At 45.5% G+C, this 23,927-nt stretch overlaps 1 protein-coding gene across 7 annotated transcripts in view; it reads left to right on the top strand.

Moving 5' to 3' along the window:
- The window catches only part of LOC139407086 (mediator complex subunit 23), a 30,476-nt gene extending 20,338 nt beyond the window's left edge, over positions 1-10,138 (top strand). For 5 of the 7 annotated variants that reach the window (XM_071150460.1, XM_071150458.1, XM_071150457.1 and 2 more), the window contains 9 exons: positions 117-287; positions 669-885; positions 1,114-1,350; positions 1,590-1,755; positions 2,069-2,141; positions 2,470-2,684; positions 5,661-5,781; positions 6,307-6,438; positions 8,952-9,319. In XM_071150460.1, coding sequence (XP_071006561.1) covers positions 117-287; positions 669-885; positions 1,114-1,350; positions 1,590-1,755; positions 2,069-2,141; positions 2,470-2,684; positions 5,661-5,781; positions 6,307-6,438; positions 8,952-9,131 — 1,512 coding nt within the window. In that variant the 3' untranslated portion in view covers positions 9,132-9,319. Of the gene's footprint in view, positions 1-116; positions 288-668; positions 886-1,113; positions 1,351-1,589; positions 1,756-2,068; positions 2,142-2,469; positions 2,685-5,660; positions 5,782-6,306; positions 6,439-8,951 lie in introns of all 7 variants that reach the window. The other 2 variants (XM_071150459.1, XM_071150461.1) reach the window with 2 other exon arrangements.
- Positions 10,139-23,927: the final 13,789 nt, after the last annotated feature.

Below are 23,927 nucleotides of genomic sequence, written 5' to 3'. Positions count from 1 at the left end.
TTAATATCTCATTGTTCAATATGAAACTGGTTGAGGTGTTCGATAACAATGTTTAGTTCCCTACTAATCTCTCGTTCCCATCGCTTCACTCGCTCTGATCTCCCTCTCCTCTCCAGGCCATGAGGAGTCACGAGGGTAACGAGGCCCAGGTCTGCTACTTCATCATTCAGCTCCTCCTCCTCAAGCCCAACGACTTCCGCAACCGCGTCTCTGACTTTGTGAAGGAGAACGCCCCCGAGCACTGGCTGCAGAGCGACTGGCACACCAAGCACATGACCTACCACAAGGTACCGTACTGGCCCCCGACCCTGGAGCTCTGACTGACAGCTCCAGCACGGAAAGAGCAGCTCTGCCCTAAAGACAGTCTGAAAGGAACCAGAGAGGGGCTCAAGGCGATACGAATGGAAATGTCAACGGGAGGCCACTATAGATCAGCCTGCACCGTTGCCTGTTGACATTTGGCCTTTTTTTAAATGTCACATTTACATTGGCTGGGATCTCAACTGAGCTTTCTGTGGTGTTAGCTGTGTTAAGTCTCCATCTGTTCTGCTGTGGTGATTGACCTCCACTCACTGTTTCACGGCTCCCAAGCTTGCTCCTTCATTAAAGCTTGCAGGTGATACAGTTCCATTTGACTTGGACTCTTGTTTTCTTCCCTATTGTAACAGAAATACCCGGAGAAGCTGTACTTTGAGGGATTGGCGGAGCAGGTGAACCCGCCCATGCAGCAGCAGTCCCACTACCTGCCCATCTACTTTGGTAACGTCTGCCTGCGCTTCCTGCCCGTCTTTGACATCGTCATCCACCGCTTCCTGGAGCTGCTGCCCGTCTCCAAGTCACTGGAGACCTTACTGGACCACCTGGGAGGACTCTACAAGTTCCATGGTGAGGAGAGGGTACAAGACCATGGGGATGAGTTCTGGTCTGTTGCTTTGATTGTCCATACAGCCTGGAGGTATACGGACATCACAAAAGAGCCCCGATAGAAGACCCCCTTTATGAGTCAATGTTACGCTTGCACTTGAAACATTTGGAATGATGTTATGTGACGAGGTCAGTTCAGATGGACAGTCTAATTGAACTGAATTTTGTGTTTCTCTGTGTCGTCTCCAGACCGCCCGGTGACCTACCTGTACAACACGCTCCACTACTACGAGCGTCACCTGCGCGACCGCACCAATCTGAAGAGGAAGCTGGTGCACGCCATCATGAGCTCTCTGAAGGACAACCGGGCGCCAGGCTGGTGCCTGAGTGAGACCTACATCAAGTGTGGCATGAACCCCCGCGAAGACAACGTCTGGATCCCCGATGACACCTACTACTGCAAGCTCATCGGACGCCTCGTCGACAATATCCTTTGCTGCAGTTTGTTCCCGAGCACATTTGACCTGTCCAAATCATTATCAGCCAGTTTTCTATGTCTCTGTCCTTCTGTGGGGATGTTCAGACCGATGACAGTAGTCTCACGACATCTACGAGGGAATAGTTGACGTGCTAGGTTGCTAGAAGGTCTTTCCTAGAATTAAAGTCTATGATGTGTTCACACACTGTTGTGTAGCTGGTGTATCATCCTTGACCTGCTGTCTCACCGATGGCTGGCAAGTCCCCCGGGCCGTTCCCAAACTGTGACTGGAGGTTCAACGAGTTCCCCAACCCGGCCGCCCACGCTCTCCACGTCACCTGCGTGGAGCTGATGGCCCTGGCAGTGCCCGGCAAGGACGTGGGCAACGCCCTGCTCAGTGTCGTCCTCAAGAGGTCAGAATGGGGTCATAGATCAAACGGGGGGCAGTAAGCAGCCAATTAGAGGGGAGATTGAAAGGTCTCTATGCTATGTAAACAAGCACAGTCTTGTGTGCTCTCGTGACGCACGTGTAAATGTGTCCCTTTTTTATGCGGAAGTTCTTGTGCGAGGAATGGACGATGAGTCATCTCGAAGTGGTGCTGAATCAATGCAGTGTGTTAGCTTTCTGCAGAGCTCAGTTAGACCTGGGTGCCCCTCTGCATGACAGCGTCTGTATCTGTATGGTGTTGTGATTGTCCTCCTGATGTCATGTGACCTCCCTCACAGCCAACCGCTGGTGCCTCGGGAGAACATCACCGCCTGGATGAACGCCATCGGCCTGGTGATCACCGCCTTGCCTGTAAGACTCCTCTCTGTTCACACACACATATCAGTTACATATCAGCAACTTATTGCGCCAGAAATCTCAAGTTCACGGCACATAGCAAACCTGTTTTTTCCATTCGCGTGGTCAAGTTTCCACTATCCATGAAAAACAAGGTTCATAAATTGTTGTTCTTACTGCTCACAGTGTAATTCTGGGCAGCCAGACAGTAGTGACAGCTTTACCCAAATAAACATCTATTTCATCCTTCAGCCGTCCTGCAGACTCCAGAGAACTGTCTGAGGTCTGACAAGTCAGCTAAACGGTATGCGTGTCTGTCTGCCTGTCTCTCTCCTCTCTCTAGGAGCCTTACTGGGTGGTCCTGCAGGACCGTATCGTGAGTGTGCTGGGCAGTCCGTGCTTCACCACAGAGACTGAGTGGGTGGGTTACCCCTTCGCGCTGCTGGACTTCACCGCCTGCCACCAGTCCTACTCTGAGATGTACTGCAGCTACGTGTTGGCCCTGGCCCACGCCGTGTGGCACCACTCCAGCATCGGACAGCTCTCCCTCATCCCCAAGTAAGAACCAACATTAGTCCCCCGATTTAGCTGTTCTCCAGCCTTCTAGTCCTGGTCCACCAGCAGTCTCCTGATTAGCTGTTCTCCAGCCGTCTGGTCCACCAGCAGTCCCCTGATTAGCTGTTCTCCAGCCTTCTGGTCCACCAGCAGTCCCCTGATTAGCTGTTCTCCAGCCTTCTGGTCTACCAGCAGTCCTCTGATGAGCTGTTCTCCAGCCTTCTAGTCCTGGTTCACCAGCAGTCCTCTGATGAGCTGTTCTCCAGCCTTCTAGTCCTGGTTCACCAGCAGTCCCCTGATTAGCTGTTCTCCAGCCGTCTGGTCCACCAGCAGTCCCCTGATTAGCTGTTCTCCAGCCTTCTGGTCCACCAGCAGTCCCCTGATTAGCTGTTCTCCAGCCTTCTAGTCCTGGTCCACCAGCAGTCCCCTGATTAGCTGTTCTCCAGCCGTCTGGTCCACCAGCAGTCCCCTGATTAGCTGTTCTCCAGCCGTCTGGTCCACCGGCAGTCCCCTGATTTAGCTGTTCTCCAGCCTTCTGGTCCACCAGCAGTCCCCTGATTAGCTGTTCTCCAGCCTTCTAGTCCTGGTCCACCAGCATCTCCCTGTGGTAGAGTGGTCGAGGAAAGTGTTAATTCATTAGTAGGTGAACGGAAGAGTGTCCTCCCCTCAATAGCCACCTTTCAGCGAGGATACTCATGTATATCCTACCGCAAGAATATTTTTGCAATTTGCCACACCCACTTTGAATCAGCTTTTGTTTTGTCAGAGGAGAAAACATGCCCTCTTTAAAATAAAATAAAACAAGAAACGATATGCTACTTATATCTATAAAATATCTGGAACAACTAACCTCATTTGTTTCCATCACTTTCCACATTTATATTGGGATCCAGCCCTGTAAACGTAATTTTCCTAACGACGCGGAGAAGGACCCATCTCAATTCAAGCAAGCGTATTTTTGTCCATGTTCACTCTCAGCGACTCTTCTCGATTAACTTTGACCTTCAAAGGAAGGGATAGAGGACGCAGGAGGTGAGCAAATCTAATTGACAAAAGGCCATTTACTTTCAAATGACTGAAGGGAAGTGAACAAGTGTACAATTTGGGAGGAAAGAGCCCCTCTAGCCTGCTCCCTCTTGCCTCCCTCCATCCCCACCATCTTGTCTCCTCCCTCGGCCCAAGCTGCTCACTCCTGACATATCAGAAGGGGGTTTGATAAGAATTTGTCGGCTTCACGCCTACCCTGTGCTTTATCTGGACACAGTGGGATAGTCCTGCTGCCTCCCAGCTCAGGCTTAGCTTAGCAGGCCTTCTCATCTAGCCTGGGAATATCTTCCCCTATAACACTGTGTGTTCAGGCTTAGCTTAGCAGGCCTTCTCATCTAGCCTGGGAATATCTTCCCCTATAACACTGTGTGTTCAGGCTTCGCTGGACTTCAAGCCCAAATAGTTATGCTCCCTGATGTGTCAGCAAGTGCCCTTGTGCTCCTGTGTGTCTGCTGGACTGTCATGTGAAATGACAGCAAAGCCCTGGCCTGCTGGGATTACATTACAATGAAGCAGATGGAAATGTCTTGGGATGAGACCGAGAAGTACAGTACACTATGTACTGGGCTGGCTACAGCTTTCTGACATTATTTGATGCTACTGTTTAAGATGAGTAATGTGCCCGTAAATTGGACTGGGCATGGGGATTCTAATTTCAGGAATTGGTGCATATATGCCTTCATACTCTTTGGTCCAATAACATTTCTGTACATGTTCTACTTGCATAGTATCTCAGATTTCACTGATGATTAAATATTGTAACCTTTTATCCCCAATTTTGTAATATTCAATTGGCAGTTAGTCTTTTCCCATCGCCCCACGGCCTCGCGGGAGAAGTGAAAGTTGCGAGTCACGTGTCCTCCGAAACGCAACCCTGCCAAGCCACACCCGCTCTACCCGGAAAGCCAGCCGCACCAATGTGTCGGAGGATACACCATCCAGCTGTCGACTGGTGTCAGCTTGCAGGCGCCCAGCCCGCCACAAGGAGTCGCTAGAGCGCAATCGGACAAGGATATCCATGGCCGGCCGAACCCTCCCCTAACCCGGATGACGCTGGGCCAAATGTGCGCCGCCTCATGGGTCTAACGGTCATGGCCGGCTGTGACACAGTCTGGGATCGAACCCGGGGCTGTAGTGACCCCCTAGAGCGCTGCGCCACTCGGGAGGCCCAATATTGTTTATCTTTGAGATTGAATTTGAAAAGCAACCAGAAATACTACGAAAGCAATTTATATTCAAAAGCTCATCAGTATGAGTGGGCAAGATATATATATATATATATATATATATATATATATACGATGACCTCTCCTTGCCAGACAGTCATTGTGATGGCTCTCAGCCTGTGTTTGTGTTAGTGTGGAAGCGCTATCACATTATTGTGATGGGCAGGTTGCTGCTATCCCCAAGCTGTCTTCATCAGTGTGGACCGTGACGCGTGGGAGCGGGGCGCGTGGGAGATCTCAGCAGGCGTCACGGCGTTCTGACAACCGAGCCCGGTGACGAGACGCACCGCCTGTGGCTCGGGCAGCCGAGTGGGTACGCCTCACGCTGAAGCTTCTGGAACACAGATCACACATGACAAGATCCCAGTGGGATCCATCTTGTCGTCTACAAACAGAGGCTTTGGTCCTGCTGTACCTGGTTTATTTTCCACTGTCTGTTCATTCAGAAAAACCCTGTCAATTATCATTCAAGTTCAGTGCCTCCACTCTCTTCCCTCCATTTGCATACAGCTCTCACAGTTAGAGCCTTAGTCACTTTTGAACATCGGGTGCTTGGCTTTACAAATCACTTTCTTTCATTTCTGGGGAGATTTTTCAGTCCTTTTCTCCTCGATCCCAGCATGTCTTTGAACGAGCGCTGTCCGTCTTCTCCTATTCAGTCTGTCTCTTTACGAGAAGTGTAACGTTCTCTCCCCTCCCTCCCCAGGTTCCTGTCTGAGGTGCTGAAGCCCATAGTAAAGACAGAGTTCCAGCTCCTCTATGTGTACCACCTAGTGGGGCCCTTCCTCCAGCGCTTCCAACAGGAGAGGACCCGCTGCATGCTGGAGGTACTGACTACTCCTGTCAATATATAGCCCCCCTCCTCTCCTCCTCCATCTCCCAGTACAACCCTATTACACCATACAATCCCACACAAAAGGCCTGTCAATTAAATTCCCTGTCACACTCCCTTGACCATTAAAGAGGATAGAACTGATTGATTGTGTGTGTGTGTGTGAAAATGGACAATAGCTGGTTAGGTGGCTCACTGAGAAATCCTGTTATTTGTGGAGAGGGAGAGTGAAGGTCCTTGGTCTCCTCTCCCAAGAGGCAGTGGCTCTGTGCTGGGGTTGTGCTGTGGCTTCCCATGGACAGCTCTAATGAATCTGCAGTTCTGCTGTTGACCAGCCTGCCACCCCCCTGGAGCGGCTCTGACCAAAAATATCCGTTCTGAAATAGCCATTCATTCTGTTTTTCAGTCTGGCTTTGTGTTAATCAGATGTGACCCACCATTCACCATTAATCAATGACTGATTTTTGTCTGTGCCTTTTCTTAACGATCTACCCATGTGTGTGTGTGTCGTGAACTGCAGATTGGAGTGGCGTTCTATGAGATGCTACAGGCTGTGGACCAGCACAGTCAACACCTGTCCTACATGGATCCTATCTGTGACTTCCTCTACCACATCAAGTACATGTTCACCGGGGACAGCGTCAAAGACCAGGTTCGAGAAATACTCAGGGGTTAATGTTCTTCGCCACTCTGGTGTTCAGATGAAGGGATTGAAATAGTCTGTAATGCGCACCACTGCAGCGCTTAAGTCAGTCCGCTGTGTGTAGCTTACTTTAGCTGCCGGCAAAGTTATTTAAAGCGTATACTCTATCACTCAGGATGTAACTTTCCACTTCAACAATGTTTTCCATGTAATGTTATTTAAACCAAAATCGGACAAGCCCATAGTAGAATAGTTCACCTATTTACCTAGTCACAGCTTGTGTGTTCTATGCCAGATAAATATTCCTCTTGAGGCGCATTCAAGTTGCGAGGGCCATAGGAGGGAATCTGGTAAGCAGTTGACGCACAGCAATTCTTTATGCAATCATGGGGAAACACTTTTGAAAGCAGTTTTGGCAAATATGTTTTGAAAGCAGTTTTGACCTTTTTAAGAAAGGGTGGGCTCCCAGTTTTCCATTGCTGCCACGTTTATTTCTCTACTCCTTCCTTTGAGCGTGTGGCGTCGTTTACAAATGCAGTTTTTACAACCAGTCTAAAACGTGGTTTAGGCGCAGCTGCGCTAGAGCTCTTAAAGGTGCAGTGTCGTCTTAAAAGAACAATTACATACTTTGTAATAGAAACCTATTTTTTGAGTGAGTAATAATTCATAATGATTTATGTGTTTATAATAAAATATTCATTATTATTAATAATAATAATAGCAACAACAACAATCAGGATGTTGTTCTGTGGGGTAAATGCAGATGGACATTCTTCAAGTGCCTTCAGAAAGTATTCCTACCCCTTGACTTATTCCACATTTTGTTGTGTTACAGCCTGAATTCAAAATGGATTAAATTGATAACAGAGAGAACATGTTTTTGAAATGTTTGCACATTCTTTTAAAAATTCCTTTAAAAATTCTTCAAGCTCTGTCAAGTTGGTTGTTCAAAAAGAGCCAAGTCTTGCCATAGATTTTCAAGGAGACATAAGTCAAATTGTAACTCCGCCACTCGGGAACATTCAATGTCGTCTTGGTAAGCAACTCCAGTGTATATTTGGCCTTGTGTTTCCTGCTGAAAGGTGAATTTGTCTCCCAGCGTCTGTCGGAAAGCAGACTGAACCAGGTTTTCCTCTGGTTTTCCTCCAGAAAAGATAAAGCGTTGGATTTGCTCCAAACAACGCTTTGTGTTCAGGACATAAAGTACATTTCTTTGCCACATTTTTTGCAGCTTTACTTTAGTGTCTTTTTGCAATCAGAAAGCATGTTTTGGAATATATTTTTTTCTCTTTACCAATAGATGCCCTTCTTTGTGAGGCATTGGAAAACCGCCCTGGTCTTTGTGGTTGAATCTGTGTTTGGAATTCACTGCTCGACTAAGGGGCCTTTACAGATAGTGTGTGGGGGTACAGAGATGGGGGCTGTCATTAAAAAAATCATGTTAAGCATTATTATTGCACACGAGTCCATGCAACATATTATGCGATTTGTTAAGCACATTTTTAGTCCTGAACTTATATAGGCTTGCCATAACAAAGGGTTGAACTACTTATTGACTCAAGACATTTCAGCTTTTCGTTTTTTATGAATTTGTAAAAATTTCTTTAAACATAATTCCACTTTGACATTATTGGGGTACTGTGTGTAGGTAGGCCAGTGACACAAAATCTCAATCATCTATTTTAAATTCGGGCTGTACCACAACAAAAAGTCAAGGGGTGTGAATACTTTCTGAAGGCACTGTACATTTTATAGTCACTATGCTTCATCAGTTGTGCTACGGGCGATAATGTTTATTGCTAATAGCACCTCCTGATAATATAGACCATGCTTAGGCTATAAGATTGTTCCAATGTGTTCATATTTTTTACTGAATTATTACAAATATGTTACTGGGCCCATTTCTGGAGGTGGACATTATATTTAAGATGGTGTCAGCAGCATTTTATTTTCATGTCCTTTTAAAAGGTCACCAGAACTGAGCTTCTCAGTCTTTCTACAATAAAAGGACCCCGGACCCCATAAGTCATGCGGCTGGAATTGTTCAAATCGCAGTTTAATACATGTACAAAATGATCCTCTTTCCCTAAAAGCATGTTGGTCATGACTTTCTTACATGAAAAGGGGAGGTTAACTTGGCCCCAGACAATCGATCTGAGATTGACATAAGTTTCAGTTGTGGGATTTTTTGTTGTTGTTGCTTTAGCCCCTAAATAATGTGTACTTTAAGCCTTTCCTTGACCTCAATGTTTGCTCACTTGGTTTTCTGTCATGTCCTGCATTGGTATTCTGCCTCTCCTCTAATTATATCAACACACCCCGAATTTGAAATTCTAATTAGTTTGTCCTCCAAACATTCCCTATTTTACTTTGAAGTCACTTGCTGCACGTCCCACTTCATTTCAGGGTCTGAGGCTGAAGTTGGCTTCTCTCCTCAGTAGTACAGAAGAGATTAGTTATTCTCCTCCCAGCTTATCCCTTGTCTCCCCTAGTGTTGTCTAATGGTGTGTGTGTATTCCCAGGTGGAGAAAATCATCCTGACCCTGCGTCCGGCCATGAAGCTCCGTCTGCGTTTCATCACCCACACTAGCAAGATGGAGCCTGCAGCCGCCAGCGTTCCCCAGCCCTCCTCCTCTGTGTCCTCACCCGCCCCACAGAGCAACCCTGGCCCCTCCAACCTCCCCCTGTCTGGGGCCCAGTAAAACACACACACCAAGATGGAGCCTGCAGCCGCCAGCGTTCCCCAGCCTTCCTCCTCTGTGTCCTCACCCGCCCCACAGAGCAACCCTGGCCCCTCCAACCTCCCCCTGTCTGGGGCCCAGTAAAACACACACACCAAGATGGAGCCTGCAACCGCCAGCGTTCCCCAGCCCTCCTCCTCTGTGTCCTCACCCGCCCCACAGAGCAACCCTGGCCCCTCCAACCTCCCCCTGTCTGGGGCCCAGTAAAACACACACACCAAGATGGAGCCTGCAGCCGCCAGCGTTCCCCAGCCCTCCTCCTCTGTGTCCTCACCCGCCACACAGAGCAACCCTGGCCCCTCCAACCTCCCCCCGTCTGGGGCCCAGTAAAACACACACACCAAGATGGAGCCTGCAGCCGCCAGCGTTCCCCAGCCCTCCTCCTCTGTGTCCTCACCCGCCCCACAGAGCAACCCTGGCCCCTCCAACCTCCCCCTGTCTGGGGCCCAGTAAAACACACACACCAAGAAGGAGTCTGTCAGCCCCATGGCTGTGGTCCCACTGTCGCCAGCTGGAGTATTGAGATGGACACACTCCACGAATGTTTAGGTCAGGGTCGAGACAGACAAAATGACCCTGAGAGTCTGGTCTCTTGAGGCTGACATTGCAACGCTCAAGTGCTGTGGTGTGTTCCAAAGCTTTAAACAGCCATTCAGTCCCGAAAAGCAGCATAGAAGAAAACAGACATGAACTGTTACACAACAGACATTACCTTTTTATAACCTTTAGCTTTGTAGTGCTTTTTATTGTTGAGTGTATTGGAAAAAGACAAGTGTTTCTGCAATCATTGGTCTGCTGGAGTATGTATATAAAAGGAGTTGGTGGCAGCTCATTCTGTTGTTGCTCTCCCTTTGTCATAACATGAGATGGTCCAGTGCCTTGCGACTCCCCACTTAATCATGAGAGGCGATTTATGTTGTGTTTTTCACACAAAGTAAAGAAACAATAAAAACGTCTTTAGTATTCTGTGTTGGTTTGTCGTCTTGTCTGATCCCCTGCTATTCTGCTCTGTCGAGAGGACCTGTATTCTGTCAGCTCAGGACCTCCGCCAGGTTTCTGAATGTTGTTATGGCTGCACAAACACTAAGGTCAGAACAGGGTCAACAACTCCCAACTCTTTAAACACAAACTGGACTGGAGCTGCGTACGGTGCTTAAAACACTATCTCTACATGGTGTGAAAACATGAGCACGGATTTTTAATGAGGACGGGTTGACAGGCTCAGAGCAGCGTTTCCTAACCCCCCCCCCCCCCCTTCACATTTCGTTTTTTTTGCCCTAGCACTACACAGCTGATTCAAATAAGCAAAGCTTGATGAGTTTGTAATTTGAATCAGCTGTGTAGTGCAAGGGGCAGGACTGAGTTTGGGCTCAGAGGACCCTCTAGAACTCCTCAAGCAGAATAAGAACCACTGAAGTGGATATGAATGAATTCTTATATTTACCCTCTTGTGGATTCCCTTGTCCTTAGTATTCTCCCTTATGAATATAAAACATACTGTATTGTTGTTAGGGGATGACTGCCAATGTTTTTTATTTATTTACCTGTTATGATAAGTGGCTAAATCAGAGTCCTTTAGTTATGTAATTTGTGTTATTATGCAAAGCACATGCCTTCATATCTCCCATAAATTCAAGTATAATTTGGTTATAAAGGACTGAGTCAATCATGCCTTCATTATCAAATCTTCCCTGCTGCCTTCAGTGCCGGCAGCGTTCAACTATTTTTCAGATATCAACAGTAAATTAGGTGTTGCTGCTAAAGCAGTCTCTTAAGACATTACCAAGTTGTAGAGTAGTCTCTGGCAAACAGCATGACAGCACCAGTAGTCAGTGTGGGAATGGGTGATTTCATGTCGGCAGTGATGCAAGCCCTGTGCTAACTGGCAGTGGTGTAATGTAAAAATACTTTAAAGTACTACTTAAGTCGTTTTTTTTGGGCTATCTGTACTTTAGTATTTCTATTTTTGACTACTTTTACTTCACTACATTCCTAAAGAAAATATTGTAGTTTTTACTCCATACATTTTCCCTGACAACCAAAAGTACATTTCTGAATTAGCGTCTCATTGTATGCGTACTGCACCAGAATTACAATTACTGTACATTATAAACTGGGTGGTTTGAGTCCTGAATGAGAATTGGCTGATTACAAAACAATTATTTTTACTGCTCTAATTACGTTGGTCACCAGTTTATAATAGTTATAAGGCACCTTGGGTGTTTGTGGTATATGGCCAATATACCATGGCTAAGGGCTGTATCCAGGCACTCCGTGTTGTGTCGTGCAGAGGAACAGCCCTTTGCTATGGTATATTGGCCATATACCACACCCCCTCGGGCCTTAATGCTATTATAAACTGGTTACCAATGTAATTAGAGCAGTAAAATGTTTTGTCATCAGCCAATCAGCATTCAGGGCTCGAACCACCCAGTTTATAATGTACAGTAATTGGAGTGTGCAGGCAATGACACGCTAATTCAGAAATGTGCCTGATGGAAAAACTGGGGCAGTGTATTTGCTGTCTAGCAATATTGTTGGTATAAATTTAGCTGAACATATACGTTAGAATTTTTTCTCTCCCATCTATTCATTTTTTTTCACTGGAGAATTACATTAACCTAGACCATGTGGACTTTTCAGACTGGAAGATAGGGGCCAGAGAGGTGATTATATTTGACAGTTGGGCTGCTGCTCAGCTCCAGACATTGGGGCAGCTGTGTCTTCATCTGTCATAGATTTAGGAAATGTGGGAAATTGACTCAATAACGCTTGAAATGAATCAAGTAGTTGCTGAAGCTCAGTAAGATGAATCTGCTGGGTGACATTGATAGGTATTCTCAGTATGATAAAATACAATACAGAAATACATGGTAAAGGCAACACAGGCCGTGGATCAAATAGAATGAGAATAGATTTTATGTTCGGTTCAGATTTATGTAAAGAGTGTCACTTGTCTAATAAAGAATTACACAAAGGCTTCCAGTAGCAGTCCTTACTCTCCGACACAACCAGGTCTCCAGAACAAATCTATTACTTTACAGAGTCATGACTTTGTTACTGTGGAGAGACAGGGCCATGTCTTCATCTCCCACTGCAATTTTTGAGAAACCCACCTCACCTCTACTTCCTGTTAACAGTCCCAAGGACCTGCAATCTGTGGTCTGCTGATGATGCGGTTGCCATGGTCACTGTGACCAGCCAGACCTCTCAGACCAGACCAGAGATAGCATGTGACTCCAGGGGACCTGCGGGAGTAGACAGGGGAAAGGCAAAGATAGGGATGGAGGGGGAAGAGAGGGAGGGGGTGTGGACTGTCTGGGTAAGGCGCTTTGCTGATTCCTGTGTCCAGAGGATCAGGCCCTCTCAGTAGGGTTGCATGGCCGCTACATTAAGCATGATTGCTTTCAGTAATCCCTGGCTCAAGTCGAGACATTCCATTAAAACAAATGATGCTCCTTGTACAAGGGTTGAACCTTTCTGCTCTGTTGAAGGGAACAGGCTGAACATATAGGAGAGTTATTTTAAATGTTTTAATCCAAAATGCAATACGATCATTTGCGTTTCTGGAAATGCATGCTGTGTCTGATGTTTGATTGTAGGTTGCACTGTAATTGCTGCTATTCCACCCACCTATTCAGTTTCTGTTAACAGCTACATTATTTCCTTTGCGATATGCCACTTTTATTCTCTCAAGTGGGTTTATTTGTTCACTGCTCTGAAAATGCCATGCGTTCTCAGTCCTTGATGTTCTCCCAGCAGGGTACAACAAGCCCTCTCTCGAAATGCCACACTCACTGGTCTAAGAATGAATTATACAGACCTGTTGGTAATCTGCTCAGATGGTCAGGTGGGGCATCTGTGACAGACTGACTTGTCTGTCTCTTCCCAGCCCCCCAGAACGTCCACCCCAGCTCCCCTGTCTCTCAGTCCCTCGGCCTCTCTGTTCCTCCAACCCCTCAGCCCCCAGCCTTCCTCATCCTCTGTGCCTAGCGTTCTGCCCCTGGGACTCCTAATGAAGAGTAATCAAGCCAGAGCTGTCATTAAGACTGAAGAGACAGACAGCCCTGCTCCGGATGACAGGGGAGCAGCCATGAACTATGTGACAAGGAAAACCTCAGCACCACACTCATGAATGGCACAAGTCAATGAGCTTTTTTTCCCGACCATACCAATCTCGCTGAATGTAATAGGCGCATGCATTTAACAAGTTGACTTGATACAGATAGTTGATATGCAGTCGCTACTTGGAATAGAGTCTAGACTTGATTCAATTATTAAGCCTCTGCGAGAGAGGCACAGTTGTCACGTTTTAAACTGATGTCTTATAATCTCCCCTGATGACATTACAATAGCAGAAAGAGACACATCTGATGTGAACAATTGCATTTTTTTGGACAGACTGAGATGAATAGTGTCTGAGCACGTGATGTCACAAGATTCTGCTCTCTGAGGCTACAGTGTGTCTCAGTGATTCAGGGGTGCCTGCCTCGTCGTTGCACATTAGTCGGTCGTCTCAGATTGCTGTTCCTGTGTTACCTGGCAACGTAAATGTAGACTGCACCCTGAGAAGCCAGATTCTGCCTTTGTCAGAGACTTCATGCCCTCACAATTCAACAGTAACTATATTTCCATTTTAGGATCATGTAAGTTCATGAAAGTTCACACACTGAGTCGTAGTTGTATACATTTTTATGATGGTCTTAATAGTAGCCTTAAGTAGCCTTTTGCATCAAAGCAGGGACCGAGAGACTGAAAAACAGCTTCTATCTCAAGGCCATCAGACTGTTATACAGCCACCACTAACATTGAGTGGCTGCTGCCAACACACTGACTCAACTCCAGCCACTTTAATAATGGGAATTGATGGAAATTGATGTCAAATATATTACTAGCCTCTTTAAACAATGCTACTTAATATAATGTTTACATACCCTACATTACTCATCTCATATGTATATACTGTACTCTATATCATCTACTGCATCTTGCCTATGCCGTTCTGTACCATCATTCATTCATATATCTTTATGTACATATTCTTTATCCCTTTACACTTGTGTGTATAAGGTAGTAGTTTTGGAATTGTTAGGTTAGATTACTTGTTGGTTATTACTGCATTGTCGAAACTAGAAGCACAAGCATTTCGCTACACTCGCATTAACATCTGCTAACCATGTGTATGTGACAAATACATTTGATTTGATTTGATTTTACACTGTCGCAACCTCAAGGTTTCATGATCATCTCTGTCTCAGAAAAAAAAGAGCTGCGTCGATTTGTATTCTGTCTGAATAGCTTTAGCCATAATGACCGAGCCGTCGACCTGATTCCATCTCCCTGCCTGCCCTTGTGACTGTCCTGTATAAACACTTAGGGAGTAGGAACTGCATACCTATTAAAGCAAACCCACAACTCATTCACTTTTGTCTCTTTTTGATCATGTGAACTGAGGTAACCAATTTCTACTTAACCTGACGGAACATTTGCCTCTCCCCAGGAAAATATTTGCCTTCCCCGCCATCCAGTGCCTGGATACAGTTCGCAATTTTATTGAGAAATGTGAATACTTATTTCAAGATGTATTTAGCGTTTTATTTTTCTGTCATTTGTAATAAACGTAAGAATTGTAACATTACTGAGTATTTTGTGTAGATCGTTGACCAAAAATGTAGTAGAGCCAGTTCAGAAACTAAACCCAAATGCCCCGCCTCAGGCAGACGCATCAGCTGAGATGGCATCAATTAGAGGCTAATATCAATCACGCCTACCTTATTTGGTGGTCTATTTAAGCTGAGCGGGTCTGCTCACTCATCCTGCTGCCTCTTGCTGCTACTATGCGCTCAGTTCTTACTTCAACCACCACCTGTAGGAGCAGAGCCTATAGCGACAAGACTTGCATTATTCATTGCATAATTAATGGTTAAACGTACTGTATTTCCCCATGGCGTTTTCTTTCTGAAATGACAGTTAAATCCATTTTAATCCTACTTTGTAACACAACAAAATGTGCAAAAAGTCAAGGGGTGTGAATACTTTCTGAAGGCACTGTAAATCCATCCACATATGTCTTTGGCCTCTAGTCAACTCCAGTCATGTGCAGTTGAATAGGAAACTGCATATTTATGCCTACATCCTTAGTGCTCTATTTTCTCACCGCCAGCCAGGGTTTCCATGGTAACGGGGTGCATCGGGGGGGATCGGTGTCTACCTGTTGTTTGTCTGTCTATCATTGCCCCTCCCCCCCGCCCGCCTAATCTGCCCCTACCGTGTGTCTTGTTAAACTGCCTCATTCGCTTTTCATTACTTCTGCTACAAGCACTCACATCAGCCTCCTGAGGACGAGAAGGAGACAGACGAGACCCCTCGCGCCAACCACAAGCTTCTTCAGTCCAGTGACAAGAGCCTTTATCTCTCCCAGCCTCCCGCACTCTCTCCCCAAAGAGCAGCCTTGGCCTGGAGATGTGGGCTGCTGTCCAGAGATATTGTGTTTTGGAGGAGTGTGTATTTGTCCACGTGTGAGTGCTTGTGTGTGTCGAAGAGAGAAAGATAAGAGAGAGCGAGATAATGCAGTATCTCATGAACAACGACTTAGTTCAATCCACAGTGGGGACAGTGTAATGTGGACAAAAGATAGAAACAAAGCCAGAGCAAACCGAGTTCATGCCTTCAGAATGGTCACACCAAAGTCAAGACGGTCAAAGCTACCTGGTCACAAAGCAGTGTTACAGGGATTCAATAGACATGTCCCACCGTGCACACCACGTCAATTCAACGTGGATAAGTTGGTAATAATTGGTTGAGATGTTGATCAATGACATGAACCTATATTCACCCACTCAAAAAGACAGCAAAAAGTTTGTGATAGCTGGATTTCCAATGTGTTATCACTATCAGATCACGTCTCTCTGTTCCTTCAAGCAGCAACTCAAGAGGAAGCCACCAACACAATGAGGCCTGGACAAAGGAGACAGCCTCAATGCTGCAGGAATTTTGAGAATACTGATTGCATTATGTTCAAAGAATCGTCCACCCAGGACTCCTCCATCAACATCGACAAATATATATCGTCAGTCAGGCTTAATTTGGAAATGTGTTGATTTTATACCCACAATAACAATCCGAACAAAGCAAAACCAAAAACCCTGGATGAACAGATATCCATACCATGCTGATAGGCCGTACTGCAGTATTCAATGTCAGCAGAGCAAATCCCGATGACTCGGTGGCACGCAACGCATACAACAGCTGGCGGGTATCATCAAAGCTGTCATCGAGGCAAAGGGTGTCTACTTCGAAGAATCTCAAATATATTTGAGATTCCATATGATTCCATATGTGTTATTTCATAGTTTTGATGTCTTCGCTATTATTCGACAATGTCAAAAATAGTACAGAAATGAAGAAAAACCCTTGAATGAGTAGGTGTCTCCAAACATTTGACTGGTATATTCATGTCCCCATTATCAATCAAATGCATTTATAAAGCCAATTTTACATCAGCCGATGTCACAAAGTGCTATACAGAAACCCAGCCTAAAACCCCAAACTGCAAGCAATGCATATGTAGGATAAACTCCCTAGAAAATCATGAACCTAGGAAGAAACCTTGAGAGGAACAAGGCTCTGAGGGGTGGCCAGTCCTCTTCTGGCTGTGCCGGGTGGAGATTAGAATACCAGGTCCATGACAAGGTCTTATTCTCCTCAATTAGGTTGGAAAAATAGGATGATCAAGCAGCAGTGAGGGCTCTTCGATATTACACGGTACTGTCTTCCCAGGCTAGTCAGAAGACTTCCAGTTTGGTGGAGCGTCATTTCCGTCCCAATTTTCTGGAAGCTTGCTTCTGTTAGGCGGAGCGACACAGGGGAACCCAAGAGCAGACTCAGGTGAGGAAACAGGGATGAATGAACCAAGATATTTAGTGTAACACAGGGAGATATGGAGTGCAGATCCAGGGAAACTCGGATGAGTTGTAGAAAACCAGATGTGGAGACTGAGGTTGGACCGGGTTAACAGGTCCGTAGGGGAATCCAAGGTAGTGGTGGTGAGCTAAATCCAGAACAGGGTAGTAGGGTGGTGAGATGTGGAACAGAAGACAGAGATAGAGCGGTAAACTGCAATGAGAGGATAAACAGTGTCAGGCAGGGAAACAGGCACAGCAGAGTATCAGGATCTTGAATACTCATAAATAGCTAGAACCATGAACTGACTGAGGAGAGATTAGGATCTGGCAGAGTGGAAGTGGCAGGACTGAGTATTTGTAGAGGTCTTGATTATGGAACGAGTTGCAGCTGGTAGGGTTCTGCTCTGACTCCAGCACACCTGTCTCCAACCACACAATCACACAGAGAGGGCGAGGGAGAGAGAGAGTGTACTGGGGGAGTAACTGCAGGTCAAGAAGGCACCGGATGAACACGAGGGTGAAGCGGGAGCAGATGTGACAGTTTCAGGGTTTGGGTATTTTCTGTATACCAGGGAGCTAGTTTCTTGTGACAAATGTTTTTTGTTTTTCAAGGGTGAGAATGCATCTAGGGTATTATGCAAGGTTAAATTGAGCTCCTCGGTTAGGTGGGTAACCGATTTTTGTACTCCGATGTCCTTGGGTAGGTGGAGGGAGTCTGGAAGGGCATCTAAGAATCTTTGGGTTGTCCGAGAATTTATAACATGACTTTTGATGATCCTTGGTTGGGGTCTAAGCAGATTATTTGTTGCGATTGCAAATGTAATAAAATGGTGGTCCGATAGTCCAGGATTATGAAGAAAAACATTAAGATACACAATATTTATTCCATGGGACAAAACTAGGTCCAGGGTATGACTGTGGCAGTGAGTAGGTACGGAGACATGTTGGACAAAACCCAATGAGTCGATGATGGCTCTGAAAGACTTTTGGAGTGGCTCTGTGGACTTTTACATGTGAATATTAAAGTCACCAAAAATGTGAATATTATCTGCCATGACTACAAGGTCTGATAGGAACTCAGTGAGGGAACTCAGTGGATATAAAAAGTATTGAGTAGGCTGCATAGATTTCATGACTAGAAGATCAAAAGACGAAAACGCAGTCATTAAATTTGTTTTTATTTGCTATCGGAAATGTTAGCAAAACCTCTGCATTTGCGGGATGCGCAAAAGATATGGTCACTAGTGTAACCAGGAGGAGAGGCCTCATTTAACACAGTAAATTCATCAGGCTTGAGCCATGTTTCAGTCAGGCCAGTCACATCAAGATTGTGAGCAGTGGTTAGTTCATTGACTAGAACTGCCTTGGAAGTGAGGGATCTAACATTAAGTAGCCCTATTTTGAGATGTGAGATATCACAATCACTTTCAATAATGACAGGAATGGAAGAGGTCTTTATTCCAGTAAGATTGCTAAAGCGAACACCACCATGTTTAGTTTTGCCAAACCTAGATCAAAGCACAGACACTTTCCCAATGGGGATAGCTAAACATACTACACTGACCATGATAGTGGCAGACCACTAAGCTGGCAGGCTTGCACCCTATCTCATTGTGCAGCTAGAGGAGTTAGAGCTCTGTTTATGTTGATAGACAAAGGCTAGAGCTGCCGCGTTCAAGGAGCGGGACTCTAATCCGGAAGTTTATAAGAAATCCCTCTATGCCCTCCAGGCAGGGCTTGCAAACTATTACGGACTACGAAGGGAAGCACAGCCGAGAGCTGCCCAGTGACACGAGCCTATCAGACTAGCTAAATAAATTCTGTGTTTGCTTTGAGGCAAGTAACACTGAAACATGCATGAGAGCATCAGCTGTTCCGGACGACTGAATGATCATGCTCTCCGCAGCGGATGTAAGTAAGACCTTTAAACAGGTCAACATTCACAAGGCTCCAGGGTCAGACGGATTACCAGGACGTGTACTCAGAGCATGCGCTGACCAACTGGCAACCTCTTTCTGTCTGAGTCTGTAATACCAACATGTTTCAAGCAGACCACCATAGTCCCTGTGCCCAAGAACACTAAGGTAACCTGCCTAAATGACTACAGACCCATAGAACTCATGTCTGTAGCCATGAAATGCTTTGAAAGGCTGGCATGGCTCACATCAACACCATTATCCCAGAAACCCTAGACCCACTCCAATTCGCATACCGCACAAACAGATCCACAGATGATGCAATCTCTATTGCACCGCACACTGCCCTTTCACACCTGGACAAAAGGAACACCTATGTGAGAATGTTATTCATTGACTACACCTCAGTGTTCAACATCATAGTGCCCTCAAAGCTCATCAATAAGCTAAGGACCCTGTGACTAAACACCTCCCTCTGCAACTGGATCCTGGACTTCCTGACGGGCCGCCCCAGGTGGTAAGGGTAGCTAACAACACATCCGCAAAGCTGATCCTCAACACGGGGCCCCCTCAGGGGTGCGTGCTCAGTCCCCCCTGTACTCCCTGTTCACTCATGACTGCACGGCCAAGCACGACTGCAACACCATCATTAAGTTTACTGATGACACAGCAGTGGTAGGCCTGATCAGCGACAACGATGAGACAGCCTATAGGGAGAAGGTTAGAGACCTGACTGTGTGGTGCAAGGACAACAACCTCTCCCTCAACGTGATCAAGACAAAGGAGATGATTGTGGACTACAGGCAAAGGAGGACCGAGCACGCCCCAATTCAGGTTGAGAGCATCAAGTTCCTTGGCGTCCTCATCACCAACAAACTAACATGGTCCAAGCCCACCAAGACAGTCAAAAGAGGGCACGACAAAACCTATTCCCTCTCAGGAGACTGACAATATTTGGCATTGGTCCTCAGATCCTCAAAAGGTTTTACAGTGCACCATTGAGAGCATCCTGACGGGTTGTATCACTGCCTGCTATGGCAACTGCTCGGCCTCCGACTGCAAGGCACTACAGAGGGTAATGCGTACGGCCCAGTACATCACCGGAGCCAAGCTCCCTGCCATCCAGGATCTCTATACAAGGCGGTGTCAGAGGAAGACCCTAAAACTTGTCAAAGACTCCATTCACCCAAGTTATAGACTGTTCTCTCTGCTACCGCACAGCAAGCGGGACCCGGAGCATCAAGTCTAGGCCCAAGAGGTTTCTGAACAGCTTTTACCCCCAAGCCATAAGACTCCTGAACAGCTAATCAAATGGCTATCCCCCTCTACGCTGCTGCTACTCTCTGTTATTATCTATGCATAGTCACTTTAATAACTCTACCTAAACTCAGCAAAAAAAGAAACGTCCCCTCACTGTCAACTGCCTTTATTTTCAACAAACTTAACATGTGTAAATATTTGTATGAACATAAGATGATAATATAAATGGGTGAGGACCTGCCCTACAACAGGCCTACAAGCCTACAAGTCCAGACTCTCTCAGCCTATTTCGGTCAGTCTGAGCACTGATGGAGGGATTGTGCGTTCCTGGTGTAACTCGGAAAGTTGTTGTTGCCATCCTGTACCTGTCCCGCAGGTGTGATGTTCGGATGTACCGACCCTGTGCAGGTGTTGTTACACGTGGTCTGCCACTGCGAGGACGATCGCCTGTCCGTCCTGTCTCCCTGTAATGCTGTCTTAGGTGTCTCACAGTACAAACATTGCAATTTATTGCCCTGGCCACATCTGCAGTCCTCATGCCTCCTTGCAGCATGCCTAAGGCACATTCATGCAGATGAGCAGGGACCCTGGGCATCTTTCTTTTGGTGTTTTTCAGAGTAAGTAGAAAGGTCTCTTTAGTGTCCTAAGTTTTCATAGCTGTGACCTTAATTTCCTACCGTCTGTAAGCTGTTTGTGTCTAAACAACCGTTCCACAGGTGCATGTCCATTAATTGTTTATGGTTCATTGAACAAGCATGGGAAACAGTGTTTAAACCCTTTACAATGAAGATCTGTGGAGTTCTTTTGGATATTTTGGATTTTTACGAATTATCTTTGCAAGACAGGGTCCTGAAAAATGGATGTTTCTTTTTTTTCCAGAGTTTACATGTACATATTACCTCAATTACCTCGACACCGGTTTCCCCGCACACTGACTCTGTACCGGTACCCCCTGTATATAGCCCCACTATTGTCATTTACTGCTGCTCTTTAATTATTTGTTATTCTTATCTCTTACATTTTTTTAAAAAACTGCATTGTTGGTTAAGGGCTTGTACGTAAGCATTTCACTGTAACGCCTACACATGGTGTATTCGGCGCATGTGACAAACAAAATTATACGATTATACGATACGATGAGTCCATCACTCCTCAGCAGGCCAGGCTTGGTCCTGTTTGTGCATGAGTCCCTGAAAGAGGGCCAATTATCTATAAATTATATATTTTGGGAGGGGCAGAAAACAGTTTTCAACAATCGATTGAGTTGTGAGACTCTGCCTGTCAAGCTCATCACTCCCCCTAACAGAGACAATTAGCTGTTGAAGAAGTTGTTGAAGATACAGCAGCTATTCTTCCTGGGATCCATGCAAAACATAGAACATGACAAAATACAGAATACAAATTCAAACTAAGAACACCACGACCAAAAACCTACAGGACTACTTAAAAAAATAACAACAACAAGAAAGAGAAAACAAAGAAAAAGAAAGAAATTCAGAACACTATTCTCAAACATTAAAGTGCTTTGATATGTTGACACTTTAGGCTGTTGCAGTGTGAGCGTGTGTAGAGTTTAGGGTGTGTGTGTGTGTGTGTGTGTGTCTCTCTTCACAGTCAGCATTGTTCCTTGATGTGTTGTTTTTTAAGGGTTTTTTAAATATTAATTTGTAGACTCAGCAGATCTTTTGCATTGTTCAGTAGTTGCTGTGGGAGGGTCAGCGTCTGTATGGTGGAGGTGACTGATGGTGGAAAACAAGGTCCTGGGATTTCCTCGTTCGTTGTCTATAATGGCAGATTAGAAGGTGGAGCGGGCTGCTTTTAATTCTTTGCTTTTAAAGCCTGGTGGTCCTTATACGCCTGCAGGTGGACAGTTAGGCCAGTACTTCTCCACAGATGCTCTAGCTTACGTCATGTGTCTTCATGCTGCACAGCTTCTTTGTGAACCATGGGGAGGACCATTGGAAGGATACTTTGCATGTTTTTTTCAGGGTCAAGGCTGTTTAAGGTGTTCCTTAGAGCGCTTTTATACAGGTCAACCACCTCATCAGGGGTGGACTCATGACAGTCAGTTTGTAGGGCAAACAGACTCCTTTGAGACGGTTATGTCAAGGGACTTGATGTTTCTGAATTGAATTGCACGCTTGTAGCGGAGCTGAAGTGCAGGCGTACTCACAGACATTGTTACTGCCCTATGGTCAGATACACCTATCTCATGTACATACAGGACAGAGGCAGCAACTTCTCCGGTGATGATGAGGTCTAGTGTATGTCCACGATTGTGTGTGGGGACGTTGACTTGCTGTACCAGGTTGAAACAGTCAAGCAGATTCAGGAAGCCAGTGGCAGAAGAACATTTTGTTGAATCAATGTGTATGTTGAAATCACCTAGGATAACAACATTGGAGAGGGTAGGATACAGAGAGGTGATCAGCTTAGAAAACTCTGTAGTAAAAGAGACAGTGTTTGTTGTAGATAAGTATCACAGTGAGGGGACTGGGAGACTTCATTTTAAAAGCCTTGCACTCAAATGATAAGCCAGCATGGACAAGCAACATTTTCAGTTCAAAATAGTCTTTGTGGAAAACAGAGCCTTGCCATTTTCCCGATATTTATAACCAGGTGAAGCTATTTCATTGTGTAGATAGAAATCACAATTTATGGCAATTGTTACTGATTAACTCTTGTAATAGTAGTCTTATTTGTTAGAGACTGTTCATTAAACAGTCTTAAAGGGGCCTCAGTGAGAGTTGGAACATTGACTTTTTTTAACTGGCTGAAGAGAGACTCTTTTGGCTTATGAATCGCTGTTCTCGATGTTTAAGCTTTTTCATAGGATTCCAAGTTGAAGAAGACCTTTTTTGAGCTCCTTACTCAAGGTTTGTTTTATCCTCTTAAAACTATGAAGGAATCCTCGTGTTCCCCATTCCTGTGCTTTGTAGTCCTTTGTTGTCCTCCATTAGATAATAGGTGAAACTCTTCAATGCAGGTATTCAAAAGAAAACAATCAGCTCATTATACTTTTGTTGGTAACCGAAAAGTCAAATTTTTGAATTGAATATAACAAAACTCATATGGCAGGCAAAAATCTGAGAAAAAAATCTGACCAGGAAGTGGGAAATCTGAGGTTTGTCGTTTTTCAAGTCATTGCCTATCAAATATACAGTGTCTATGGGGTCATATTGCACTTCCTACGGCTTCCACTAGATGTCAACAGTCTTTAGAACGTTGTTTGAGGCTTCTACTGTGAAGTGGGGGCTAATGAGAGCTGAATGAGTCAGAGGTCTGTCAGAGTGGCATGAGCTGATCACGCTCACGTGAGAGTTAGCTGCGTTCCATCGCATTTCTACAGACAAAGGAATTCTCCGGTTGAAACATTATTGAAGATTTATGGTAAAAACATCCTAAAGATTGATTCTATACTTCGTTTGACATGTTTCTACGAACTGTAATATGACTTTTCGTCTGAACTTTTGCCTGGACTTGCCCCCGCGTCGTGATTTTGGATTGTGTACTAAACGTATGAACAAAAAGGAGGTATTTGGGCATAAATGATGGACTTTATCGAACAAATCAAACATGTATTGTGGAACTGGGATTCCTGGGAGTGCCTTCTGATGAAGATCATCAAAGGTAAGTGAATATTTATAATGCTATTTCTGACTTCTGTTGACTCCCCA

Source organism: Oncorhynchus clarkii, chromosome 4, assembly GCF_045791955.1.
Source record: "Oncorhynchus clarkii lewisi isolate Uvic-CL-2024 chromosome 4, UVic_Ocla_1.0, whole genome shotgun sequence".
Classification (NCBI taxonomy): Eukaryota; Metazoa; Chordata; class Actinopteri; order Salmoniformes; family Salmonidae; genus Oncorhynchus; species Oncorhynchus clarkii.
This window is presented reverse-complemented; position numbering and strand designations above follow the sequence as displayed.